General features: G+C 37.9%; 2 protein-coding genes across 7 annotated transcripts; one reads left to right on the plus strand and one right to left on the minus strand.

The window, feature by feature from the left end:
- LOC121239711 (general transcription factor 3C polypeptide 5-like) lies at window positions 1-16,441 on the plus strand. 4 transcript variants are annotated; one of them, XM_041137018.1, is made up of 14 exons: window positions 1-182; window positions 280-568; window positions 803-893; window positions 1,222-1,288; window positions 7,465-7,507; window positions 8,128-8,299; window positions 8,557-8,655; window positions 9,872-9,940; window positions 10,710-10,848; window positions 13,068-13,263; window positions 14,259-14,353; window positions 14,464-14,503; window positions 14,852-15,050; window positions 16,116-16,441. In XM_041137018.1, the coding sequence occupies exons 1-13, from the start codon at window positions 48-50 to the stop codon at window positions 15,019-15,021; spliced, it is 1,605 nt and encodes a 534-aa protein (XP_040992952.1). In that variant the 5' UTR covers window positions 1-47; the 3' UTR covers window positions 15,022-15,050; window positions 16,116-16,441. The 4 variants fall into 4 exon arrangements, with proteins under 4 accessions (XP_040992952.1, XP_040992945.1, XP_040992960.1 ...); XM_041137011.1 differs by having other exon boundaries at window positions 16,119-16,441; XM_041137034.1 differs by having other exon boundaries at window positions 64-210; window positions 16,119-16,441.
- A 588-nt stretch (window positions 16,442-17,029) lies between these two features.
- Window positions 17,030-26,756, minus strand: LOC121239735. 3 transcript variants are annotated; one of them, XM_041137044.1, is made up of 6 exons: window positions 26,313-26,756; window positions 25,153-25,347; window positions 24,479-24,595; window positions 24,185-24,334; window positions 23,527-23,585; window positions 17,030-17,448 (listed from the first exon to the last, which is right to left on the minus strand). In XM_041137044.1, the coding sequence occupies exons 1-6, from the start codon at window positions 26,547-26,549 to the stop codon at window positions 17,313-17,315; spliced, it is 894 nt and encodes a 297-aa protein (XP_040992978.1). In that variant the 5' UTR covers window positions 26,550-26,756; the 3' UTR covers window positions 17,030-17,312. The 3 variants fall into 3 exon arrangements, with proteins under 3 accessions (XP_040992978.1, XP_040992985.1, XP_040992990.1); XM_041137051.1 differs by having other exon boundaries at window positions 25,153-25,374; window positions 26,313-26,447; XM_041137056.1 differs by having other exon boundaries at window positions 25,153-25,324; window positions 26,313-26,446.
- Window positions 26,757-27,457: the final 701 nt, after the last annotated feature.

Genomic DNA, 27,457 nt, shown 5'->3' on the forward strand with positions numbered 1-27,457 from the left:
ACCAGACTTCCTTTTCCCCTTCGCGCGACAACTTTTCAATAAGCGAAATGGGAGTGATAGAAAACGGCGCCACATCCGGTGTATTGCCGAGCAGTGAGGCTTTCGCCGTCCACTATCCCGGCTACCCTTCTTCCACGGCACGTGCCGTTAAGACCCTCGGGGGCACCGAAGGAATTCTCAAGGCGCGTGCGCAAACTCCAACCCCTGCCGGTGTGCTTTTGAATTTTTTATTTCCAATTGATAGTTTGTGTTCTGAGAATCGTTTTTGTTGATTTGCAGGCTCGCAGTTCACAATCGAACAAGTTGGAGCTCCGTTTCCGCCCTGAAGACCTGTATTCGCACCCGGCGTTCGGGGAGCTCCGTCCCTGCGACAATTTGCTGCTGAAAATAGCTAAGAAAGAGTCCAGTACTGATGGTGGCCAAATTTGCGCTGACATCGTTGCTCGCGTCCCCGAGGCTTATCACTTCGACGGAATGGTGGACTACCAGCATGTTGTGGCTGTCCATGCGGACGTTGCCGAGAGAAGGAAAAAGAGAAATTGGGCCGAGATGGAGGACCCACATTTTGGTGACTCTCTCTCTCTCTCTCAAGTTCAGAACTTGATTTGCCGTGTAAGGCTGTAACTAGTGTTGACTCAGAAGCTCAAGGCTATGGCTTTGAGTCCAGTTTTATTATATCAGTCACTCAGAACAATTACCCGAAGGGTGATTCTGCCATTCACTCGAGTTTGTGTTATCTATTTTATGTAACTGTCTCACAGTCTAGTATTTCTTTTGTTTTGCCTTTTTTTCGCTTTTAAAGAGAAGGGTGGTCTGATGGATGTGGATCAGGAGGATGTTATGATTCTGTTGCCCCCGCTTTTTTCGCTTAAGGATATGCCTGAGAATCTAGTGTAAGGCATTTATCTTATCTGGTAATCTATTTGATGCTTTTTTCTTGTATTCGGCATCACAAGAAAGATTTAAGAGCTGCCTCAAAGAGAGAGAAGGATGAACAGGGATCCTCACCAGTTCTTGGAACTGTGTTTTCTTCCCCACGTTATAAAACTTTCAATATTTGAGGTTATGCTGTATATTAGTACTTGAACTCAAATTTAACTAAATTTTAATAGAATAAAATCATCCAACTTAGATATGTGCTTCTGATGGAGCCATCGGATATCTATAGATTGAATTCTGTTCATTTCTTGAGCTGGTTTTTATTACCCTTATATCTTTCAGGTTAAGACCACCACCCACATTAAGTTCAAAAACAAAACAAGATGAAGTTGTGCAACAAGATTGGAAGGTATTTTTTTCACTATAAGTGGCAATCATATAGACATGAAATTTTATTGTTAGAACAAATTGGCTAGTCTGATGCTATGGTAGTTCTCATTAGCTGCTTCTTATATGACCTATGATGCATATGAGAATATTCTCAAACCAATTGCATCCATGTACTGAGAAACATATATTTTCTATAGCTGTAGCAGTTTGATAGGCTTCTGAGTTATATGGATTCAATCACTTGGAAGTAATCAAGCAGTTATTATGAGTTTCCATTATCATGGCCTTTAATGTTTATCCTGCAATTTAGCTCAGTATTATGAAACTCAAACCTAGAATTTGTACTACTCGAGTGAAGTTGATGTTCGGATTATACCCATCTATGAAGCTTTGTAAGCTTCTATTAATAAGATCTCCAGACTCTTGGTTGTGGTCTGTTTCTAGTCCTCACGGACATGTTTGAGGAAAGCTGAAGGTCCTCCTTATTCAGCGAAAAGCTTGACCATTGATATATTAGGATTTATTAAATGAGAAACATGTTAGGCCTAATTTTGATGAAGATTTTCCTTCTCTAAGAAGATCTGGAAAAGGATATGCGTTTTGAAAGCTGTTTATGACTGCATTACTTTTCATTGAAAGAGAATATTTGTGGAATTTTGATGGTCAGGAAGAATTCACCATGCTTGTTGTTAAAAGAGAATGGAGACGTGTTTAAATAACTCAATGTATTGATTATGTATTGTGCTTTACACAAAATATATTGATGTACAATGAAACTAAGTATGGAAATTTACAAATAAGGAAAATATTCTTTTGTAACATATGCCTAAAAATAAGTAATCCTTGATTTGGTGCAATCTATAATTTTGGGAAGATATGATTCTATCAATACTCCTCCTCAAGTTGGCGCATGAAGATTTGTAATGCCTAACTTGCGTGAGAAATGATGAAAAAGATCATGGCCTAAAGCTTTGGTGAAGACATTTGCAATTTGCTCATGTGAAGAAGTGTGAACTGCTTTGAGGAGACCGGATCGAATTTTATCACAAATGATGTGGCAATCGATCTCAATGTGTTTAGTACGTTCATGGAACACTGGATTGTGGGCAATGTGAAGAGTAGACTGATTGTCACAGTAGAGGTTGAAAGGCTCGGGATGAAGGATGCCAAGATCAGTGAGAATTTGCTTTAGCCAGGTGAGCTCACAGGTGGTGACAACCATGGCGCGGTATTCAGCTTCAGCGGAAGAACGAGCAACGGTAGTCTTTTTTTTGTACCCCACGAGATCGGACTGGTACCGAGCTTGATGAAGTAACTTGTGGTGGAACGACGTGTGGTAGGGCAGTTGGCCCAATCAGAATTAGTATAAATTGTAACTTGTGTGGTGTTGGTGGAAGAGAAAAAAATGCCTTGGCCAGGACTCCCTTTGAGATAACGGAGAACACGCGTATCAGTAGTCATATGAGGAACACGAGGAGCATGCATGAACTGACTGAGAATGTTGACGGCATTAACAATGTTAGGTCGAGTGATGGTCAAGTAAATGAGACGACCAACCAGACGACAATAAATGCTAGGATCAGGAAGGAGAAGGCCATCTTCAATGGAAAGCCTCAAATGTTGTTCCATTGGAAAAAAGGCTGTTTGGGCACCAAGTTGACCACTATCAGAAAGTATATCAAGAATGTATTTTCGCTGATTCAAAAAAATACCTGCAGAAGAAAGTGCAACTTCTAGGCCAAGAAAGAACTTGAGAGGGCCAAGATCCTTGGTTTTGAAGTGAGTGGAGAGGAGGTTCAACTCAATTTGGGAAGAGCATTGCTAGCAACTAAGATGTCATCGACATATACAAGAACAATAGTGATGCTGGTGTGAGTGACAAGGGTGAGTAATGAGTGATTGGCTTGAGATTGATGAAACTTGCATCAAGAAGCACAACAGTTAGTTTGAAAAACCAGTTGCGAGAGGCTTGTTTGAGACCATACAAGGACTTTTGGAGTTGACAAACACGGGTCTCCCATTGAGTGCAAGAATCGGGTGGTGGGTTCATGTAAACTTCTCTATCAAGATCGCCGTGCAAAAAGACATTGTTGACGTCGAGCTGATGAATGATCTAATTTTTTGTAGCAGCAATTGCCAATAAGTAGCGGACAATGGTCATTTTAGCAATCGGAGCGAAAGTCTCACGATAGTCAAGACCTTCAACTTGAGTGTAGCCCTTGGCAACCAGTCGGGCTTTATACCTCTCAATGGATCCATCGGCTTTGAGTTTGGTTTTGAAAACCCATTTACATCCAATGGGTTTCTTACCAGGTGGAAGATGCTTCTCGTCCAGGTGGAGTTATCTTGTAGGGCCTGGAGCTCAGCGGACATCGCCTCGCAGCAATGAGGGTGGCGGATAGCATCAGAATAGCATGAGGGTTCAATACAAGAGGTGAGAGCATTTAAATAAGTAATATGGGAGGGAGAAAATGAGAATATGAAAGAAAGGCAGATAAAGGATGAGTAGTACCTAAAGTTGTGGAAGCAGATGAAGATGCCGTGGGCTCTGTATGTAAGGTGGGGCATATGTAGTCATTGAGATAGGGAGGCCGTGTAGTGTGGTGGCGAGGATGAGAGACGGGTGAAGGAAAGGGTGGGGAGGATGGGGTTTGAGGAGGATTAAGAGGGGTTTCGGAAGTAGGGAGGACGAGTTCAAGGACGAGAAGAGGAATGATGGGAGATGGAGAAGGAGAGGACGGGGTGTTTGGAATATCCTGAAAAGGGAATTGTTGTTCATGGAAGGTGACGTCACGAGAATAGAAAATGGATCGTATATCAAGATTGTAGAGTTTGTATGCTTTGTGGGTGCTGGGGTAGCCGAGAAAGACACATATAGTAGCACGAGGAGAGAATTTATCACGGTGAGCACAAAGAGTTTGTGCATAACAAAGGCACCCAAACACACGAAGGTGGTCGTAGTTGGGTGTTTTGTTGAAGAGAACCTCAAATGGTGATTTATTTTGGAGAGTACGACTGGGAGTGCGATTAATGAGATATGCAGCGGTGAGAACACAATCACCCCAGAAAGGAAGGGGGTAAGTGTGCTTGAAAACGTAGACTGCGGGCAACATTAAGTAGGTGCCGGTGTTTAGACTCCGCAATGCCATTTTGTTGAGGAGTTTCAACACATGTACGTTCATGAATAATGTCATGATCAAGAAGATATGATTGAAATCAATGAGAGAGAAATTATTGACCATTATCAGTTCTAATGATTTTAATAGTGGTGTTAAATTGATTTTTGACAAGAGAAAAAAAATGCGTTAAATGAGTGTAAACTTCGGATTTAAAACGCATTAAATATAGCCAAGTTGTGTGGGAAAAATCATCGACTATTGTAAGAAATTAATGGGCTCCACATAAGGAAGAAGTATGATATCCACCCCAAATATCACAAAAAATCCGATTAAAAATAGAAATACTTTTATTAGCAAAATTTGGAAAGGGTAATCTTGTGTGCTTAGAACGAGCACAAACATCACAATCAGAAATAATACTAGAGGAATCTAAAACATTAGGGATAGTAAAACTGGAGGGATGACCTAGACGTTGATGCCATAGAGTCTTATTAGCAGTGGATTGAGCAGCTAAAACTATAAGGGGTTCGGGATGGTACACGTAAAGCCCATTGCATAATTCACCCGCTCCGATCAGCTTCATCGACTGTGGGTCCTGAAATAAGCAATTATTAGAAGAAAAAGTAATAATGCAAGAATTTTGAAGGGCAATTTGGGAAACATATAATAAATTAAAGGTTAAAGGAGGAACAAATTAGACTTGAGTTAAGGTAAGAGATCAGGAAAGAATACAAGTGCTGAGACCTTCGGCTGGGATATCCTGACCCTTGGGGAGCCGAATGGAATGTGGAGTGGCTAAGGGATGGAGATCGGTGAAAGCTTCCTTGTGGTGGCAGATATGGTGGCTGGCGCCATTGTCTACCACCCAATGGAGGCGCCGATTGAAGGGAAAAGCAAGTTGAGGGGAAGAAATGTTACCAATGAAGTTGACTGAGGAGGACACAATTGGAGATGGGGATGGCACGAGCAAGTCGAGAAGCTTCTGGTATAACTCCGGTGACAAGCCAGGTACCGGACTTGAGGCCGACGGAGCAACGGCGAATTGGTTGATGCTTGATGGGGTCTGACCGAGAATGGAGGGCTGGGTCTTGGATCTCAGGTTTCGACCAGGAGGATGACCCACTAGGGTCCAACATCGATCTCGGGTATGTCCTTCTTTGCCGCAAGCCGTGCACTTGAATGGAGTTTTTGGGCACCCACCAGGTCGAACTGCCATGGCCATGGTTTCCGATGAAGAGGGCCGAATGTTGAGTAGCGTTTGTTGCTCTTCCTGAAACAAAATAGAGAATACTTTGCTTATGGGTGAAAGTGGATCCATGGCTAAGATTTGAGTGTGGAGGGAGGCGAAAGAATCGTTGAGACCGAGGAGGAACTGGAACACCTGTTCATCTTCGGCTTGCTGTTGGAAGGCTTTGAGGTCAGTGCTCTGTTGGAGATGATCGAGTTCATCTTAGATTTGTTTTATTTGGTTGTAGTAATCATGGACTGAATTTGTTGTTTGGTGTAGGGAAGAAAGGGCCCGTTTGAGTTGATAAATTCGGGCATTATTGCCATGACAAAAACAGGAGGAAAGATCAACCCAAACATCACGTTGGTCGATATGGTATCCAAGAGAATTGGCAAGAGAGGGGCTGATAGAATTGAGGATCCAAGTAAGGACCATGTCCTTTGTTTGGTTCCATTGGGTGTATTCGGGTGTGTTAGGTGCATGGCGTTTGAGAGTACCATCGACAAAGCTAAGCTCGTTCTTGGCATTGAGAGCTCTTGTCATGGTTTTTTGCCATTTGGGGTAGTTGTCGCCGGTTAGAAGGCCATTGACAAGGGTTAAGCTTGGTGAATCTGAGGGATGAAGAAGATAAGGGGAAGGGAGGGTTGGGTTGGAGGATTCAGCCATGACTTTGCAAGACCTTAACCTAGCCTGATACCATGTTAAAAGAGAATGGAGACGTGTTGGAATAACTCAATGTATTGATTCTGTATTGTGCTTTACACAAAATATATAGATGTACAATGAAACTAAGTATGGAAATTTACAAATAAGGAAAATATTCTTTTGTAACATATGCCTAAAAATAAGTAATCCCTGATTTGGTGCAATCCATAATTTTGGGAAGATATGATTCTGTCAATACTTGTCTACTGGATTATGTTGTCTTCACATGTAGTTGGTTGCAAGTTATTAAATCATCTAGTCCAGAAATAGAAGCGTTTACAATTAATTTTTGAAAGCACCGAGTGAGCAACATAAAAATTGACATTTTTTTTAAAAACATGTAAGAGATTGAGGAGGGCTCATACTCATGTTTCCGTTGAATTCTCTGGCACAATTATTTTTGCTGAGCTGTTTGCTTGGTGAGTTCTAGTGGAACAATCCAATGGAAGAGATGCTAGTTTGATTGGTGACTGCATGTCTTAGTTTCTTATGAATTTATCGTTCTCTGGAGTCTTGAATATATAGCCACTGCTTCTAATGTGTGGGGCGATCAATCTATTTCTAAGTTACCTCTGATGTAGCTTAGACTCCTTGCCTCTAGGAGTTTGAGCTGGAGTTGTGACACTCAGTGTCCTATGGATTTTGTGCCTTTGGATGGTCAATCTGACCTTGACTAATTACATATTTTTGGTGATCTGGCATAGATAAATGCTTGCCAAGCATGATCCATTTGTATATCCGCTTCCAGGCTTTATTGCTGTCAAAATTGCTTCTTTTCTTCCTTGTTGATTTTGACAATTCCTTCTAGTTTTGGATGTAATTTCATTTTGCTTGCAGGGATCTTTATTTTGAGTTATTTCATACTTCCTCTCAGAAATCTTTCTTTTCACTTAGTAATCCTATCTGTCTTTTGAGTTATTCATGATTTTCTTGTATCTTTTGCTATTTCTCATTAGATGTTCCTCTTGTATACGTCTTATGTACTCGGACTACATCTTTTGCATTTTTTGATAAAATGTTCGTTTACTTATCCCAAAATAAATATGTTTCATTCCAAATATCATACAAAAGTGGTTAACCTATTTTTCAACTATCTTGTCAGTGTATAATTGTTAAAAGTGACGCCTTTTTTTTTATGTGCAGATGGATATGGAGCCAGTTCTTGCAATTGATTTTAACATTAAAGATATCCTGTTTGTCTGACTTCAATATAAATAATCATTTTAGAAATCATGATATGGCAAATCTAGATAGAGATACATAGATGCATACTATGTAGGTATAAGTTATTATAAAAGTTAATCATGCACACACCCTTAGATAACGAAGAGCCATATGTCACGCCTAAAGGGTCAAAACCTATGTCATAAATGCTTCTTACATCTCCCAAAAATTACTTTTCCATTTAAATAGGGAAAAAGCTGTATCCTAATGTTTGAGGCATCTCCAATACATGTCCAGTAGTATCCAATAAGTATTGGAGATGCGTTGGAATATCTGAGAAGTACCCAACACTCATAAGGTGCAAACATGGTTTCCCGTCAAAGTATCAATGCTCAGGCAGTGGCAATATCAAATGCTTGAATTTGTTCTAGCTACTGAAGGGAAGATCATACCTACTTAAATTTTTCAATGAGAAAATAAAAAATCTTTGTGAGTAAATAATAAAGCCCACATAGGGATAGATACTTTGGAGTTTTAATGCGACTTTATGGACCATTACCATGAAATAAGTAAAACGTGAGAAATCTCAACATGTGTTTTCAATCCTTTTCTTTTCATCCATGTTTCACTTAACAGTCATACAGATTCCTAAGAGAGTCAATTGGGAGGGATATGTACCTCAAGGATCAGATCAATGGGAGTGGCAGATGCTTCTATCTAATCTTTTTGATGAGCGGCCTATATGGCCCAAGGAATCACTGACTAAACGTTTGCTTGATAAGGGCTTAACTTTTACAGTTGAGATGTTTAGAAGGTATTCTCCTATAATGTATTTAAGTGGTTTCTTTTGTATAATTCCTGTGTACACGGGCTTCGCCTATAAATTCGTTTCTAATAAAATTACTTCTTACTTATAAAAAAAATAAAATTTAGAAGGTATTCTTTGGAAACTTCCCCATTTGTAGTTAAATTCTTTAGTGGGCTGGTTGAAGATGATTAGATTTGAGAATTTTGTGGAAATTGGATGAATCTGATATTTGGCAGTGACCTTGCATTTGTTTGATCTTGCAGGCTTCTTTCTAGGATTGCATACTACTTCTCAAGTGGACCATTTCTCAGGTTTTGGATCAGAAAAGGATACGATCCTCGCAAGGATCCTGATTCTCGCATGTGAGGATTCGTGTCCAAACTTCTATTTCTAATCAATATCAAATGCATTAGTGAGATCTCTTCAAATTTTTCATTTTGGTTGTGAAAAGACAGAGTTAGCTATTTTTGCAAGGAATCATGAAGACACATTCTTGCTTTTCATGTTTTAAAGTATGAATAGTTAAATTAATGATTCAATATGTGTGTGATAGGATAAGCCATAACTGCTTTAATACTTGTTTGAAGTGCTCTTCTTAAGTGTAGTGAAAGCATTACTTATTAATAAAAAAAAAAAAGTATGGTGAAGGCATTAGAAAATGCTTGTCACATAGTTTGATATGGCATAAGTCCATTTCGCAGCGTAAATTTTAACCAAAGCTGGAGACTTAAACTATTCAAAACATGGCGATCTTGTTATCTAATATTGCAAACTCCAATAAGATCCCGACACATCCTTGCTTTCTCACGTGATGTTCTCTCTCTTCCGGTTTGGTGGGTATCAGTGGTTCCATGTAAGTGAGTTAACTTTGTTGCTCCTCTCTAGCCTCTCTGGATATGGAATTGTTAGCAGTAGCAAGATTTTACTCTTGACCTTTCAGAAGGGTAGGATCAGGATAACCTTTGATAATTCAGTGTTTTTCTTCCCTTTTATGAGGGTCAGAGTTAGGTCCTTGTACCTATTCATATTGTTCTCTTATATGACTACAATACATTTTCATTTTGACTAATTATTTTTTTAATTTGGGTGTTTGGGGGGGGGGGGGGGGGGGGGGGGGGGGGGGGGGGGGGGGGGGGGGGGGGGGGGGGGGGCAAAGAGGACAAAATCAGTAGGGAGTCACCCTTATTTAAAACTTGCATTTTTGTCACTTGTGAATAAAAAAAGAGAAGGGGCAGAAAGGACAGGCACCTGATGCTGTTATAAAATTGAAGCAATTGACTAAAATAAAATCTCTGTTTTGACTTAGTTGCAGCATGTGCATAGACCTGCCTTTATGGTACTTCAGAGTTTTCATCTGTTTTAAGACTTCTCAGAAGAAAAGTGGGTGGAAGTTGTTCTGAAACAGTTACACTAACAACTTGCATGCTCATTATTCTGGAAGAAGATACATAAGATAAAAATGTGGTGTGTTTGTATATGCATATACTTCTATTGCGTACAATTAATGCTTATTGGAATTAGAGTGATTTAGAATATTTACTATTTTGATGCTTAGCTTCAAAGTATCTACTTTAGCAGATATCAGAGAATTGATTTTCGTGTACCACAACCATTACGAAGTTATTGTGACGCTAATGCAGCCAAAGGGTAACTTCTTTTCAGAGTTTTCTCCTTTTGCTTTAGGCATCTTTTATTCTGTTGTAGGACACTAATTCATTGTTGTATTTAGTCTAAGCACAATGTGTGTCTCATAGTTACCAGACTATGCATTCTTTCCAGAATATGCATTATTTTTGGATTTGTTTGAAAAATAGTGCCTATTTTGTTGTTTTGCATGCCTTTTTTTTTTTCTTTTCCAGATATTGGTATACTCTATTACCAATAAAAAAAAAAGGAAAGATATTGGTATACTCTACTGGATATGCTTGATGTAAATTTCAGGTGCCACATGAAGTTTAGTTTCATGCAGGGCACCTTTGATGAATTTAATTTTAGAGTTGTTTGCAATGAAAGGCGGTCACGATTTATTTTTTTCTATTTTTTGGGATCAGTAATCAATAGGTTTTATTAATAGAAAACAATAGGCATAGCCCAAGTATACAAGAGAAAGGTGGTCACAATTTTGGAAGTAAGACTAAGATTCTGTGGACTTTTCATGATTTCTATTTTATCGTATGGATTAACTAAAACCATTGAAACAGGGAACAACTGCCTATAGTTGGAGGAGAGGAATAAGAATAGAAATAACAAGAGTGCTGAATGAAGAACCTAGGCAGCGTAGTAAACTGAATTGTTCGGTTTCTCATAAATGAAACTCTATTGTACTTGGAGTACAATAGAGCATATTTGTGAACTTCGATTCCTTCATCATCAATATGAATGTTGATGTTGATGTTACTCTTTGTACTTGATCCAGATTAAAGCATAGATGGGAGGAAATATGTGCATTTCAAGTTTTTCCTTACAAGTTCCAGACATCATTGCAGTTTTTTGAACTTGCTGATGATTACATTCAACAAGAGATAAGGAAGCCTTTAATGCAGACAACTTGCACGGTGATTTTCTTATATTAGCTTTGTTAAAAATGTTTTTCTTCTTCCCTATGTGTTGATGTATTTGTCTATATCTGTACCACACACATATGCAACTCACAACTTGCTTAGTTTTCATTTATTTTTTCTCAAATTTTTAGTTTAATTTTCTCTATGGCTCTATCATCTCTCATCCAAAGCAATTTGGTCTTGAGGGTTCATTTGGAAATCTCTTAAGGTGATAACTAAGCTCTATTATCTGCCTCGGTTTCTTACTTGGTACTTTCTCTTGTATGCATCGTGTGTACTTGGGCTATGCCTGTTGTTCTTATTAATAAAATTTTTTATTACCTGTCAGAAAAATCTCTTGGACTAGGAGTGACTTGGGGCAGGTCAAATGATTATTTTCTTCAATTAGTACTCGGGGCAGATCATCATGCGTTTACGCATGTCAGATGATTTGCTGGCTTGAGCATAGTTGAAGCCGTTACTCCACTTATAGGTTCAGAGAAGTAACTTATAGGTTCAGAGAAGTAGAATGCCTGCTGTTTGACAAGGTTGTCTTCAAATGATATTTTCTCAATGTCTTGAACTTGTTACTATAAATTTTACAGGTCACTTAGACTCCTGTACAATACAGAATTAAATGAATAAAAGAAAGCTTGCTAGAGTTTGGTCCACCACCAAGCTGAAATTGTGATGGTTAGAAACACTAATCATGAGAGGAACCGAAGGGTGACGGATGACCACAAACTTAAATATTTATGTGAAGAGAAATTTGTCATGACCCAAATTATTTAAATACACGATACATCATGTCAAATTATGTATGGCTTGATGCCAATATGACAACATGAAAGTGAGAGAGTGACTTCAAGTTAAGTGCCTAGTAGTGTTTGTTTAATAATCCAACCATTATAGTTATTCTATGGAAAATAACACCCCGCCAGAGCTCACCATAGGGTACCTTGTGCAAAGATCCCAAATAAAGAGTACACTGCATTGGCTGAAGACCAACACTAACCTCCTGATGAAGCCATGGAGGAATCCTAGAAATGCTGTTTCCTTTTACATTTCTTTTTGTGTTTTCTTCCTTGAATAAATAGGTTAGAATTGATGGCCATTTTTGGCACAAGAGGTTTTACAGAGTTTTTTGATAAGTAAGAAAAAATATTGTTAATAGAAAATAGGAAAGAGGCATGGCCCAAGTACATAGGAAATATGTATGGAATACACCTAGTAACAACTAGGACTTAGAGAACGATACAAGCAAATTGTGAAGACTGGTCCCATTACAATTAATGACAGAAGCCCAAGTAAATAGAGTGTTGAAGAAGAATCTTTTCTGCTCGTCCAAGGAACACTCCTGATCTTCGAAACACCTACCATTCCTCTCCATCCAAAGGCACCACATAATACACTGAGGAATCATTTTCTACACCGCAGCAATATGAGTATTACCCCTAAGACCCCTCCAACACCTAAAAATATCCACTACCCTTCTGGGCATAACCCATGCTACTATGGTCCGGTTGAAAATACCATCCCACAAGAGGTCTTAAAGATTTTAGAGAACATTTGCCGAATTCTGTTATGAAATTATTTCTTACTGCCATATAGTTGATTTGGTGATAGAACGTTCATTGGGAGACCTTAGGGATTTCTTCTTTAGTACTTTGAGTTTGTGGGCCAGAACTTTTGTAATGGATGATAATTTCCAGAATTTGTTTTAGATTTCCTTTCGTTTTTAGAAAGTAGTAGGTATCTCCTTTGTATTCAACCCCAAGGGGTTGGCCCAAGTGGTGAAGACCTTGGTCTTGGGGTATCACTCCTTTCAAGGTTCAAGGTTCAACACCTCATAGGTGCAAACAATCCTTTGGGGTCACACCCCCTGGTGAAAAGCCAGCGATTTAACCAGTTTCGTGTAGAGAAACTTCCAAGGGTGTGGTGCACGGGACTGGGGTTACTCTGCAGGTATGGGTCCGAAGGGTCCTGCCTTGGAGAGGTTCTCCGACATAAAAAAAAAAAAAAAAAAAAAAAAAAAAGTATCTCCTTTGTTTACGTCCTGTGTACTTAAGCTTATGCCTATTCTTGGGAATAAAATCTCTTATTACTTATAAAAAAAAAAGTGATAGAAATCCTACTATATTTCTATGTTTAATATATGTCTACTATTTGCATATCTGAAGTTTGCTAGCTATCTACTTGGTTTTATTATATTTAGCTTATCGTTTAGTCTGCAGTTTGGAACAGGATGGTTCTCATACCACATGCTGAATTGCTTAAGACAGCGTCTTATGGTGAGGTTCCTATCAATCTTCCCCAAACCTGGTGCAGAAAATTTACTTAGAGCTGCTTCTGAAAGGTTTGAAAAGCTAAAGAAGGAAGGCAATAAGATTGCCTTAAAGCCTGGTGAAGTGCACCAGCAAACCAATGCAGGTACCAATTGATGACTAAACTTGAGGACTCTTCACGATTGTAAAATTGTTTCAATTATAATATTAATAGTTGGGACTCTTCCTCACAAGAGCAAGATAAGCTTCAAAGAATACCATAATATGGTAAACCACAAATCCCCCCACCCCTGGAATTTCTTCTCAAACCAAATGTGCGAAAAGACATGAAATTCAAACAACCTCAAAAGGATGATCCGTATGTCATTTTACTTGATCTATCCTTTCAGATGTTCATGCCAGAACTGAAATGATATTACTATAAACGCTTTCAGAGAGATGGAATATAAGTTGAACCGTAGGTTTTTGAATCCTATACGTGCACCCTAGGATCAGTGTGATCAATGGTAGCTATTTTAAATCGCTGAGATTTTTGGCATCACTCTGCTCTTTGTGCTTTTCATTATAGCCTGTCAAAGTAGTCCAAGGGAACTCTGATAACAGATCAGCAATCATGTCAACCTGACATTTAACAAGAACATATCTAGCCTAGCTCTTTAGTTACATCCTTTTATTTGTTAAATCTATAGAAACCTTGTCAATGTTATGAGAATTGTTTAACTATTTTTCCATTAGAAAAGTATCAAATATTTTTGTTACGGGACGTGTACCAGAAGACCCCTTAAACATGAATCACTGCTGTAATAAAAGGCCAATGATGGCCTGTTATCCCATTTTGCTATCTGCATGAAATCTTGGTATTAAAAGTTTGGTTTCGTGTTCATTCCTCAGAATTGTTTACTTCTTTTCATGACGTGTTACTTAACACCCCCGCCACCGTCCCCCCAGGGCACACACTCAAAAGGCTTTTGGTAACTCTTAAATTTTGAATTTGAGTAACTTGTGAAAAAAAAATTGAGTTTGTGTTTTGTAGAGTTTGTGTTTTGTATCTGTGTGCGACCAGCCCATTGTGAGAATTTTTACTTGCATGCTCATTCAGTTTTGTAATTTTGATGGCCCTGATTAAATTTAGTGATGTAGAGTCTACAAGAAATGAAGATGAGGGGCCCAATAATGTTGAGGATGAAGAAGAAGATGAAGTTGACAATGCTGAAGAAGAATTGGATCAATACGAGGCACTTGATCTGATTTTGGCTTCTCCATGTTCTGACTTTACATTTTGCTGGATATATACTGTGCCTTTTTTATCCTAAGTGTGCCTAATATCATGCTCTCATGTTTCCAGGCCGAAGAGGACGGTGAAATATATCTGCAGGCACAAGCATGTATCCTCATACCATGAAGATCCTGGCCTTTTTTCATGCCTTTAATTTTATTATAATAATTAGTAGGCTGGCCCTCTCACTAGTTTTGCATAATCTTTATTGAGAGTAAAAAGAGAAAACCAATGAAAACAATATTTATTTGAAAGAATGGTGGTACTCTGACCAAAAAAACATTTCTATACAATGCAATGATGGAGATGCAAGTACACTCCCATATTCACAAAGATTCCATCAAGAAAGGTTGCTCATTCTCCTAGAAAAAAAGTCTTGGGACAAACTGATACTAATTGTTCTGGAAATGTTTTTGAAGATCTGCTGAAACCATTGGATTTCCTATATCATGCCTAGATATCAACGTGGAGAACATCTCAGCAACCCATTTGCAAGAGATATTTGATAGTTTTCCATCAACTGAAGCAGGTGGTGATAATACACATGATGCAAATATAAGTGACGAAGAATATGAAATATATGAGCCAGATAGTGATGACTGCTACTCCGATGACAATGACAGCTAGCATCCATAGTTTGGTGAAGCTATATAGAGGTTTGTTCCTGTAGCATTTTTTCCCCTCATGGCACGTAGTTGCAATACAGATATGGTTTCCAGCACAGTTGTAAATTATCAAAGGCTACTCCGTGCTTTGTTTTCTACACTAAAGAGTTTGATGGGTAATGTGTTTTCATAAACAAAACATGTGCCAAGTGTTGGCCATATGTAACATTCCAAATTATAACTTACACACAACCTAGGTTTGTCAAACTTAAATGTGCGTAAGGTTGGAAACGGTAAATTGAATGAAATATCAAAAGTAACTCTAATGTATATACATAGTAGACTAGTAGTACCTTGTATGTGGATCAAAACCTCGATTAAGGCTACTTCAGATTCGATACAAGTAGGTGACAGGTCGGTTGTATAGGTGTCTGTTTGTTTGATCTTTCAGTAATATAGTTTAGCTTTGGACTTTTACACCTTGGTTTGGGGTTTTTGAATCATCATAACCCATGGTGTGGATTGTAACCATGGTATTCTTCCACCACAAGCGAGTGCTTATTAAATTGAATTGGAGTCTGGTCCTCTTCCAAAAACAAATATGTGGATCAAAATCAGGTACATGCGGTGTAGTTAAGATGAATTATCTGTCGTCAGCAGCACATTGCTTTCTATGGATGCATATCTTACTGAGTAGGGTCAAATGTTTTGTGTAGTCATGACTGTCTTGGCTTCAAGCTTAAATGTGTGAGTTGAATCTTGAGAGCAGTCATTTTTATGCAAAAGTCGCTTTAAGGTTAGAACCATTGATTTTCCCTTCCAAGACCTTGCTTAGGCTAGGCAGCAAGGCAGGCACAACTCCGGGGAATGGCTTATCGGCTCAGAGTATTGAGGTTACACTTTTCAGTATGCCCAAATTTTTGAGTTTCCCAGTCTTGAATTTCTGGATGCAGTGTTGTTTACTTTAGGTATTTCATTCTATTTGCAAGCATTGGACACTGGAAATCCAGCTGTAAAAAAAAACATTGGACACGGGATAGAGAAGAAAAAAGTATTTGTTCACATTCAATCTGATATTACTCGAAGAGGCATCTAGGTGATCTTCATGCTCTGTAGCAGGGGGGAAAAACTGCTCCAGCTTTCGGATCATATGTCAAGAACAATGCTGCCGCCGCCGGAATAAAAAGAAGTTTGATCGAGAAACTTTGGGATAAAAGTGTGGGTGCATATAATGTAAACATGAGTATAGATGACTCTTTTGGGGAAGTGAAAAAACCAATGCTTTTATATTTGTTAGTATTGTTTGTTCTTTTTGGTTTATGCCTAAGGTGCCTAATTGCTAGGGGTTATGCACCTTTCATATGGTCGGTAGAGCAAAACATTACAAGTTGGACCTATGAAATTATGAATGATCTTCACGTATAAAGTTAAAGTGGGGGAAATATATATCTTTTGAGTTGCGTACGTCAATTAAAGGTGGCATTCTAATAGACTGTAAAGAGAATCATTTAAATCAAAAGGACAAGTTTGACTATGACAAGTTATAATGTTAGAGACGAAATAGAAATTTGAATATTTTTTCACAGATAAATATATTTTAATTTTCACAAACAATAAAATAAGCATCAGTAACTAGATTCTTGGCTATATATATATGTTTCTTCCAAGTGCCCAAGGGTTTGGTCTAGGGGTTTTTTTTTAATTAAAAATTATGGAATTTATATTTTAATTTTTAAAAAATATTATTCGAGGAATTACCAATGTTTTCCAAAACAAAAGTCCGAAAAAAGAAGAAAGGGGATAAGTACATTTTTGCAATGTTCATTTTCAATTACGTATAAAGTTACCATGCACCCCCTATACATACTATCAATAGATTTCAATAGCCGTCAAGATTATGCCACCTGTCTTATAAAAAAAATTGTCACCTGTCTAAAAAATGGGTGGTAATTAAAATGTAACTTTCAAGAAAAAGTTATGCCAATGCAATGTAAAGCGTATGCATTCGCAAATTGAACCACGCAAGAATATGAATGAATCAAATATACTGCGTGTATGCAACATGCATAAGCATACATTCAGATTGGTACATCTTGTAATAAAGTCATTCCTATTAATAATAAAACCAATAAGAAATCACCTCTTTCCAACGAAGGAAAGTGGGGAAATTGACCCCATTTCTTACTATTACAATCTACAGAAACAATATCTGTCTCATTTCTTCTCCTAATTTATAAACAAAGAATAAGAAACCTCTCTCTCTTTCTCTCTCTCTCGTACAAACAATGCATAGACAGCAATGGGTAATTAGCTCTAGTCCAAGTAGAAAAGAGTCACAATCTTCCGCATATTTTTAGCCTCTTGACAAGTTTCCATAAGCAACTTACTATCATGGAATGCAAAGCAAATGACTTGTTGTACATGTGAAATGATATCCATATTGCACAGCCTGCAGTTTCACCATAAAAAGTTAAAACGCTATAAATTCCTGTTGCTAACAATAGATAAAATTCATAAAAAGATTTGGCTGCCTGCCTCACTCAAACCTTGACCAATAGTTGCACCCATGCATGGAACAGGGTGTTCACGTAAAACTCAGCTCTCAGATCATGTTAAGAACTCGTCAGCTTATAAGATGGCTTATTTACTAGCCTAGACAGATATAAGTAAACCTTAAGCCCGCATTTCAACACGTTCTATTACATTGAAACTCAGAAAGAGTGCATCTAAAAGAAGAGCCCCGTTTGGATTGCAAGATGGTCTCATCTCATCTCATCTTATCTCATCTCAACATCCAAACACCACACAAACACTTTTTAATTTCAAATCTTCAAGTTTTTCATCTAATCATTACAATTTTCCCAAATTTTTAAACAAAATACAAAAAACAATTCAACTTTTTCAAATCTCAAAACAAAAATTATATTATAACAGTCTTCTCACTTTATAATATTTTTATTTAACTTTTTCTCTCACATTTTTCAAAACCCCATAAAACATTTTAACTCAAACCATTTCATTACTATTCACAAATTTCTTATCTCATCTCATCTCATCTCAACATCCAAACGAGGCCCACTATAGCCCTTTTCTATTCATACGAAGACAGATGGAAGCAGACTAGGGTTAGAAACCACAAGAGCAGATCACCATATTGCAAGGAGTTATGTGTTAGATAAACTAGATTGACAGCAAGACCTTCCGTATTTAGCTTTCCTAATTGACAGCAAAACCTTCCTTATTTAGCTTTCTTAATCTGTATATATATACTTCCTTACTTAGACAAATCATGTTCCTTATTTAGACAGATTATGTAAATAGTCCTAGTTTCCTTTTGTAGACAGATTTGATTGCTGTAAATTTGGCTTGATTCTAGCCTTGCATCACGCGCACTTGTGCTTATATAATAAAAGGAAATCCTCACAAAGGAGACATTCAATCCAATTTGACATGGTTGCAGAGCCAAACCTTAGAAATATTTCTAGTTCTTCCTTGTGGGAATTGTTTTTCGTTGGACACTAGTGTTGCCATTGTCGGCACCGTCTGTGAGAATTGTTGCCTTCGTTGTTGTTGGGCTGTTTCTTGGCCTTTTTTTTGGTTCTCGGCACCATCAGTGATTGTGGTTGTGGTTCTCGGAAGGGAGGATTTGTAGCTTTTGGCAGGTTTTGTGAAGGACTCGGAAGTTTCTGTGGTGGATTTAGTTCTTGGAAGTTTCTGTGGAGGAGCTTTCGGCAGGTTCTGTGAAGGACTCGGACTTTTTTGTGGTGGATTTGGTTCTTGGAAGTTTCTGTGGGCTTCTCGGCAGTTTCTATACATGCGGTATTCTTCTTGGCATTTTTTTTTTTTAGTTTTGTGAGCATCATGTCTTCAGACTCTTTTGCTATGAAATTCACGGGTAAGAATTATTCAACCTGGAAATTTCAATTTCGCTTATTTGTTTTGGGAAAAGAATTATGGGGTCATATAGATGGTAGTGATCCCGCTCCTACTTAGCTCTCTAAATTGGCTCCTACTTAGCTCTCTAAATTGGCTCAGTGGAAAATCAAAGATGCTAGGGTGATAACATGGATTTTAGGTTCAGTTGATCCTCTTATTATTCTTAATCTGAGGCCATATAAGACTGCCAAAACTATGTGGGAATACTTAAAGAAAGTGTATAATCAGGACAATTCTGCCCGGCGTTTTCAGTTGGAGTACGAGATCGCCAGTTACACTCAGGGCGATCTCTCCATTCAAGATTATTTTTCGAAGTTTAATAATCTCTAGGGAGAATTTACTGACATGATTTATGCCAAGGAACCGAAAGAATCTCTCTCTGTTGTGCAGGAAGTTCATGAACAAAGCAAGTGAGATTAGTTTTTAATGAAGTTATGACCTGAATTTGAGGCCACTCGCTCCAACTTGATGAACATTGCTCCATTGCCTTCTTTGGACGTTTGTTTTGGGGAGTTACTTCGTGAGGAGCAACGTCTTGCCACACAGGCCACTTATCAGCAAGACAAAATGTTACCAAATGCAGTGGCTTATGCGGCTCATGGGAAAGGCAAGGGACGCGACATGAGGAAAGTTCAATGTTTCAGCTGCAAGGAATATGACCATATTGCTACTCACTGTGCAAGGAAATCTAGCAATTACTATAAGAAGCCGGGGCATATTATCAAAGAATGTCTTATACGTCCCCAGAATCGTCAGGCTAATGCTTATCAGGCCACTGTGAGTCCATCTACTTCCGCTAACTCTGCTACTGTTGGTGATTCATCTACTCTTACTCTTGAAATGGTGCAACAGATGATTATTTCAGCATTTTCAGCCTTAGGGCTGCAAGGTAACGGTTCATTTCCATCCTTATTGTGGCTTGTTGATTCGGGTGCGTCTAATCACATGACTAGTTCTTCTAATACACTTAGCAATGTTCGGACTTATAATGGCTCATCGCACATTCAGATTGCTTATGGTAGTCAGTTACCTATTCATGCTATTGGAGATGTTAATTCCACAATTAGAGATGTTTTTGTATCTCCTGAGCTTTCCACTAGTCTTATATCAGTAGGTCAGTTGGTTGATAACAACTGTGATGTTCATTTTTCTCATGATGGTTGTCTTGTGCAGGATCAGGTGTCGGGGAAGATACTTGCAATGGGGCCTAAAGTTGGACGTTTATTTCCTTTGCATTTTTCCATTCCCGTCGTTCTTTCATTTTCTTGTAATATTGTAAACAATAAGGGTGAAGTATGGCACAAACGGTTGGGTCATCCTAACTCTGTTTTTTTATTTCATTTAATAAACTTTGGTTTGTTGGGCAATAACGATCAATTTTCTTCTCATCTCTCTTCTGATTGCTCCACACGCAAATTAGGTAAAAGTCTCTTTCTTTTCCCTCTCATGGTAGTCATGCTGAAAGTTGTTTCGATTTGATTCATAGTGATGTGTGGGGAATTTCTCCTGTTATCTCACATGCAAATTATAAATACTTTGTTACTTTCATTGATGATTATACCAAGTATACTTGGATTTATTTTCTTCGTTCTAAATCTGAGGTATTTTCTGTTTTCCAACAATTCATCGCCTATATTGAGACTCAATTTTCCTCTAGAATCAAAATTCTAAGGTCTGATTCCGGTGGTGATGTCTCGTGAGTTTCATGATTTTCTCCAACAAAAAGACATTGCTTCTTAGCGGTCTTGTCCTTATACACCTCAGCCAAATAGTGTCGTTGAACGTAAAAATAGACATTTGTTGGATATTGTTCATACTTTATTGCTCCACTCATCTGTTCCACCTAAATTTTGGGTCAAAGCATTATCAACAGTTTATTTAATTAATAGATTGTTGTCCAGTGTCTTGAATTTTGAAACTCCTTACTTTCGTCTTTATCATCAGCATCCTTGTTATCTTGATATGCATACTTTTGGTTATGTTTGTTTTGCTCATTTGCCATCCCATGAAACGTCATAAGTTATCTGCTCAATTTGTTAAATGCGCTTTTATGAGTTATAGTGTTTCACACGAAGGCTATGTTTGCTATGATCCATGCACTAATAGATTTCACATTTCCCGTCATGTTGTCTTCTTTAAAAATCAGTTGTTCTTTTCTTCTCATGTTGAGTCTTTGCCTAAGATGCATGTTTTACCGCATTTTGATGACTTGACTCCTCCTCCTGACCAATTCAAACCTGGACTTGTATATGAACGACGGCGACCCACTTTGCCCCTTCCTGAGCCTGATCCGCCATCTGAGCCTACTCAGATTGTATCTTCTACAGGTGATCCGGACAACCCCACAGTTCCTCAACGTTCAACCAGAGTGTCTCGTCCACTGGTGGATCGGTATGGTTTCTCGCATACCTCTCTTCATGTTACTGTCTTCCATTCACATTCTGTCAGGTTATTCCAAGACGGCTAAACATGACTGTTGGTGTGAGGCAATGCCCGAAGAGCTTTGGGCTCTTCAGGATAATCGTACATGGGATGTTGTCCCTTGTCCTCCTAAGGTTAAAGTCATTGGTTGCAAATGGGTTTATTCTATCAAGTTGCATTCTGACGGGACTCTGGATCGGTATAAGGCAAGGTTGTTTGCACTTGGCAATGGGCAAGAGTATGGGGTAGAATATGAGGAGACTTTTGCTCCAATTGCCGAGATGACTACGGTGCGGACTGTCCTTTTTGTTGCTGCATCCCAAGTTTGGCCTCTTCATCAAATGGATGTCAAAAATGCATTTCTTCATGGTAATCTCAAAGACGAGATATACATGACCATTCCACCTGGTTTGTCATCCTCTTCTTCCTTGGATGTCTGTAAGTTGAGACGCTCATTTTATGGGCTGAAACAAGCTCCCCGAGCATGGTTTGATAAATTCCGATCCACCTTGCTTCAGTTCTCTTTTAAGCAGAGTCAATATGACTCTTCTCTATTTCTCTGCAAGACATCTACTGGCATTGTTCTTCTTCTGGTTTATGTTGATGATATTGTTATTACTGGGACAGATTTAGCCTTGATCACCCGATTGCAATAGCATCTTCAAGCCTCATTTCATATGAAGGATCTTGGTCCTCTTATGTACTTCTTGGGGTTGGAAGTTCATACTGATCCATCCGGAATGTTTTTGAATCAACATAAACACTCAGGATTTGATTGCTTTGGCTGGCCTTCAAGATACTTCTTCTGTGGATACTCCTCTAGAAGTAAACATGAAGTATTGTCGAGAGGAGGGTGATCTCCTTTCCGACCCTACTATGTATCAACAGTTAGTGGGTAGCCTGAACTATTTGACTATTACTCGACCTGATATTTCATTTGCTATCCATAAGGTTAGTTAGTTCATGCAGGGTCCACGTCATCTACATTTAGCTGTTGTTTGTCGTATTATTCGATATATAAGGCTTACAATGATGCTGATTGGGCAGGATGTCCTGATACGCGATGATCTGTTACGGGTTGGTGCATGTTTCTTGGTGACTCTTTGATATCTTGGAAGAGTAACTAACAGGATCATGTTTCCAAATCTTCCACCGAATCTGAATACCGTACGATGTTTGCTGCTTGTTCCGAGATTCTATGGCTTCGTGGTCTTCTTGCTGAGCTTGGTTGTGTACAGTCCGATCCTACTCCTCTCCATGTTGACAACACTAGTGCCATTCAGATTGCCGCAAATCCTGTTTTTCATGAATGTACAAAACACATCAAGATGGGACTGTCATTCCATTCGGGAAGTCTTGGACACTCGTATCATTTCTCTTCCTCATGTTCCTATTGACCTCCAGATCGTTGATGTGTTTACAAAGGCCATGACACAACAACGTCATCAGTTTCTTGTGGGCAAATTGATGCTTCTTGACCTACCAGCATCAATTTGAGGGGGGATGACAACAAGACCTTCCTTATTTAGCTTTCCTAATTGACAGCAAAACTTTTGTTATTTAGCTTTTCTAATCTGTATGTATATACTTCCTTACTTAGACAGATCATGTTCCTTATTTAGACAGATTATGTAAATAGTCCTAGTTTCCTTTTGTAGACAGATTTGATTGCTGTAAATTTGGCTTGATTCTAGCCTTGTATCACGCACACTAGTGCCTATATAATGAAAGGAAATCCTCACAAAGGAGGCATTCAATCCAATTTGACATAGATTTCATTCCTAATTCTCAAAGCAGTTTTTGCCAAAACAAATTTTGTGGGTAAACAACTTTAGGTAGGCTTGTCACAAAGATTCGTCAAGCTCAGAATTCTCGGTCTTGCTCAGTCACCTAGAAAGGTAAAACTCAATCAGCTCATCTCATTGACAGTTGAACCCATTGGCTCATGCCTGATACCAGTGAGTTTAGCTTTGATAAAACAGAATTTGTGGCACTTACTGCCACAGTTTCGACGGAGAGAAATTTGCAGAAAGAAAACTGATTCCCCTAGTTTCATAGTGAGGAGACGACTTTCCCTAATAGGCAACACCCTATCCAGTACACAACTAGCCTTCCTAACACCTAATATGAAATAATATTAAAAAAAAAAAAAAAGAGAGCTATTACGAACCTGCTTGCTTCTATCAGAGGTAGATGATCATTGTAAGGCTTCTCTATCACATTCTTCACCTGCAATCCCACAAAAATGATCACATTTTTTCCTTATTTTTTTCTGTTTTCAATTCTTTTTAGAGGTCAGAAAAAGAATAGACTTCATAGCTGGAACAAATGCGAACTGTGGCTGAACTTCCTAAGAAATTTTTTAGAAACTTTGCCTCAGTTATTTAGAAAAATTCAAACCAGTCAGTCATAATATTTATCATCAGCAATAACAATCTCCCAAGTAGGATTTGCTTGGAAAGTTTTCGTGGTGTATCGCATAACAATTACTTTGTAAACTTATTACATGTTGAGGCTAAAACAGATAATGCATTGAATCTAGAATTTGATAAGTGTATGAACATCACCATGAAGAATTGATTGCACGTTAGAACTTTTTTTGCAGCTATTGCAGGATGATTATAATATTTAGAAGAATTTCCTTTCAGAAATTACAATAAATATTGGTCAAGCACATCAAGTAAGAAACAATGCTAAGTAACTATGACATGATTTGTATTTGGTTTATCTGATGGTTTAAAAACCATTAGAAAAATAATTGTAAAAAAACTAGTTCAAAACCAATGAGAATGAATGTAATGCAAGTGTGGGTATAACCGAACTCTTACTTTTGATAATAACTCTTGGCTCTCAGGAGGTTGCCTTTTTAAACTTTGAGGCAAAATCACTGTAAGCAGCTCTGGTTTCTCAGCCCTTAAAGCACCTCTAATGACAGCTGCATTAGTTCCAGATGCTCCAGATGTAAAAATGTGATTTTTCTGCAAGAAGTTATGCAGCAAGTCAGAAAACGCAAAAGTGAGGCAGCAAATAAGGAACATACAATATATAAACATCTGATGTGCTCAATGAGTGCCCACAATGCCACACACAAGATACACCAAGTTCAAATTACAGCATCTTACAGTTATAACCATAGCATAGCTAAGAATCTCGATAAGTTCTTGATGCATGAAACCCATATTCCGTGTTCCAAAAAAGCCAATAGCTCTAGGCCCTTGCTGTTGAATGGCCAATAACTCCTGCATAAAAAGAAAAAAACAAAAGGCTTGTCAAAAAGGAAAAACCAAAAAGAATAGACAAAGAACTAATGTGGAAAAAAAATTCTTGGATTCTTGGTATCTGACAAATCGGCACATAGGAGAAAACTAGGTGTGGTTGCTAAATGTGTGTGTGTGTGTGTGTACATAAGGGAGAGAGAGAGATGATTCGGAGAATGCAACTGTGCTAGTGGTGCACCATGAGGTCGAGACGCATCCAGCAGGTATGGAACCATAAACCAAACACATATGGACACATGTAAGGTATGTATAACAAAGGGCAAAGTTACATATTTGGGGCAGCCTTGGACACTTTCAAAGTCCTGAATCCACCTCATTGTCCATCTGAATAACCCTTTATTTTTGTTTTTTGTTTTTGTGGGGAGGGGGGTGAAGCAGCTTCAATTTTTCAACCAGTCACATTGTCATCCTTTTGCAGTTAAACAACACCCACTGCCCCAAAAAAAAGGAAAGGAAAGGAAAATAAATAACAGAATTCATTAACCGAAGTACCATTTTCAAACACAATAATTACATACCTGTAGATAGTCTACATCTGGCACAGGGTTAAACTCTGATACCAGAACTGTCCCTGATCCTTCTACAATAGATTGAGCTTGTGTTGGAATTTGATTGCCAACCTCTTCATCTGAACCAAACTTGCTAATCACGTTCTCCTCTTCATATTCCCAATTTTCCATGCCTTGATCCCTTCTCATATGTCCACAAAGCCACTATACCAGTAAATAAAAACAGAGCCCCTGGTAGTAAATCATTAGTGAAAACCAACTGCCCACAAGAGTGGTGATCATACAAGTTCAAGCCAAAATGAGCTTTGATTCATGTTGATAGTGGAGTGATAGTCTTGCAGTGCAATTTCCATCTATCAAACCTGATCATTTCGAGACCAAGGAAGTTTAACGGGAGCCTAATTCTTCCCCGCATGTGATTATGCATGGTAACAAAGACATAATCACATCTCAAAAAGGTAAAGTAAGCAAAGCCTTATTCTGACTGTTAGATAGAGTTCATATGAAACCAAAAAAGCAACTTTGAACATTGCAGATGCAGAGGATTATTGAAGTTCCATAAATGTGAATACATTATTATTGAAGGTCCATATATATGGATACATTAAGGTCTATGACTTGGCACTTGGCAGGTTTGAACAGGCAAATAAATCTACCAGCTGGGGTTGTCTCTGATTGAATAAGCTATGAACTTACGACAATAATTTTAAATCTGGGGATCCACTTAGTTCACAATGCTTTCTAGAATAAGTGTAAGATGGCATTAAACTAAAAAACTGAGCAAATTAATGGGATTTACACTTTCCAAAACATGAAACTAAATGTAAATAGATCACAAAGAACCCCATTACTGCATCTTTATGTCCACCATTCAGGAACCCTTCAATCACTCAACAAACAAGACCCATTTTAAAATCTTCGTCGTAAATTAACATATGTAAAGCTAATTGCAAATGGTAGCGACAGAGAGACAGACAGAGGGAATGCGACCAATGAATGGAGACCAATTATAGCCTATGCATTTAAACAGAAGCTAAGGATAAGAAACTCCCCAAAGCTAACAAATTTACAAACTTCTGCATCTAAAACATCTCAATCTACAAATCCCAACTCTTAAATTTACCTACGCGCGCGCGCACAGAGAGAGAGCGAGAGAGAGATAGAGATACCGTTGGTCTGGAGAGAGAACGTCTGTGTTGTCGAATACATCTGCGGTGAGAACGAGTAAACGATGAAGATGAAGGGGAACAGAGAGAATAGAGACTGAAATTGGGGCTTCCAAAACGGAGGGTTTTCAGGGATTTGCAAGGAAAATCTGGTGAAGGAGAAGTGGAGGAGGGAGAATAGAAAGAAGTGGTGGTGGTGGTCAGAGGCAACAGCAGTCTCAAAGGTAAGGGTGTAGTCATTCTTTCAAGTTGTTGGTTCCCAACTCAAAAACTTCTATTTTCTTTCTCTTCTTGGGCGGCTTTCTTTCTCCTCCTTTCTTCCTGAATCCTCCTTTCCGAACACCCTTTCAAGGAAGCTAAAAGGAAAATCCACACAGAAAATCAGGATTTTTTCTTTAATGCGGCATTGGGATATAATATAGCCCGTCCGAGATGTGAAAGGTTTCAAAGAAAAATAAATATAGATAGAAATTATTATTAAGAGTAATAATTTTGTATATATGATGTGACATTATTTAGATTATATATAATTTTAAATAAGTATTGAGAATAATTAATTAGAAGTAGTCATATAATAAATATAAAATATATATTATTATAATGATTTCTCTTTATCATTACTCAGCAACTTAAAGAAAAATGGTTTCGCTTTTTCATATGCCCTTTTTGTTATTTTATTTTTGACTGCTAAAAGCCAAAAGGTAAGTCAGGATGCTTTCTAGTTAGCTTTGAATCTTTACCCTTCAAAAGTTTCTCCAAAAAAATTGAACGAAAAGAAATATTACCACGTGATAAATAATCACAAACTTTTAAGCCGAAGGAAAATAATTTAAATGAATTGACGTACTATATGATAAGCTAATAAAATTTGCACAATCTCATTTGTTTTTATAAATAAAATAAAATAAATTGAGATAAAATTTAAAAATTAAATAAAATATTGTTAGAATATATTTTTTTAATATTATTTTTATTTTAAAATTTAAAAAATTAAATTTTTTGTTTTATTTTATATAAAAATTTGATAAAATTATAATAATTAAATAAGACGAGATAAGAATGATTATAAAAATAAATGAGGAAAGCTTCACGTAGAAGTCAAGATTTTCAATCTAATGTTGCTCATTATTTTGATATTGTTTAGTGTA

Source organism: Juglans microcarpa x Juglans regia, chromosome 1D, assembly GCF_004785595.1.
Source record: "Juglans microcarpa x Juglans regia isolate MS1-56 chromosome 1D, Jm3101_v1.0, whole genome shotgun sequence".
NCBI lineage: Eukaryota > Viridiplantae > Streptophyta > Magnoliopsida > Fagales > Juglandaceae > Juglans > Juglans microcarpa x Juglans regia.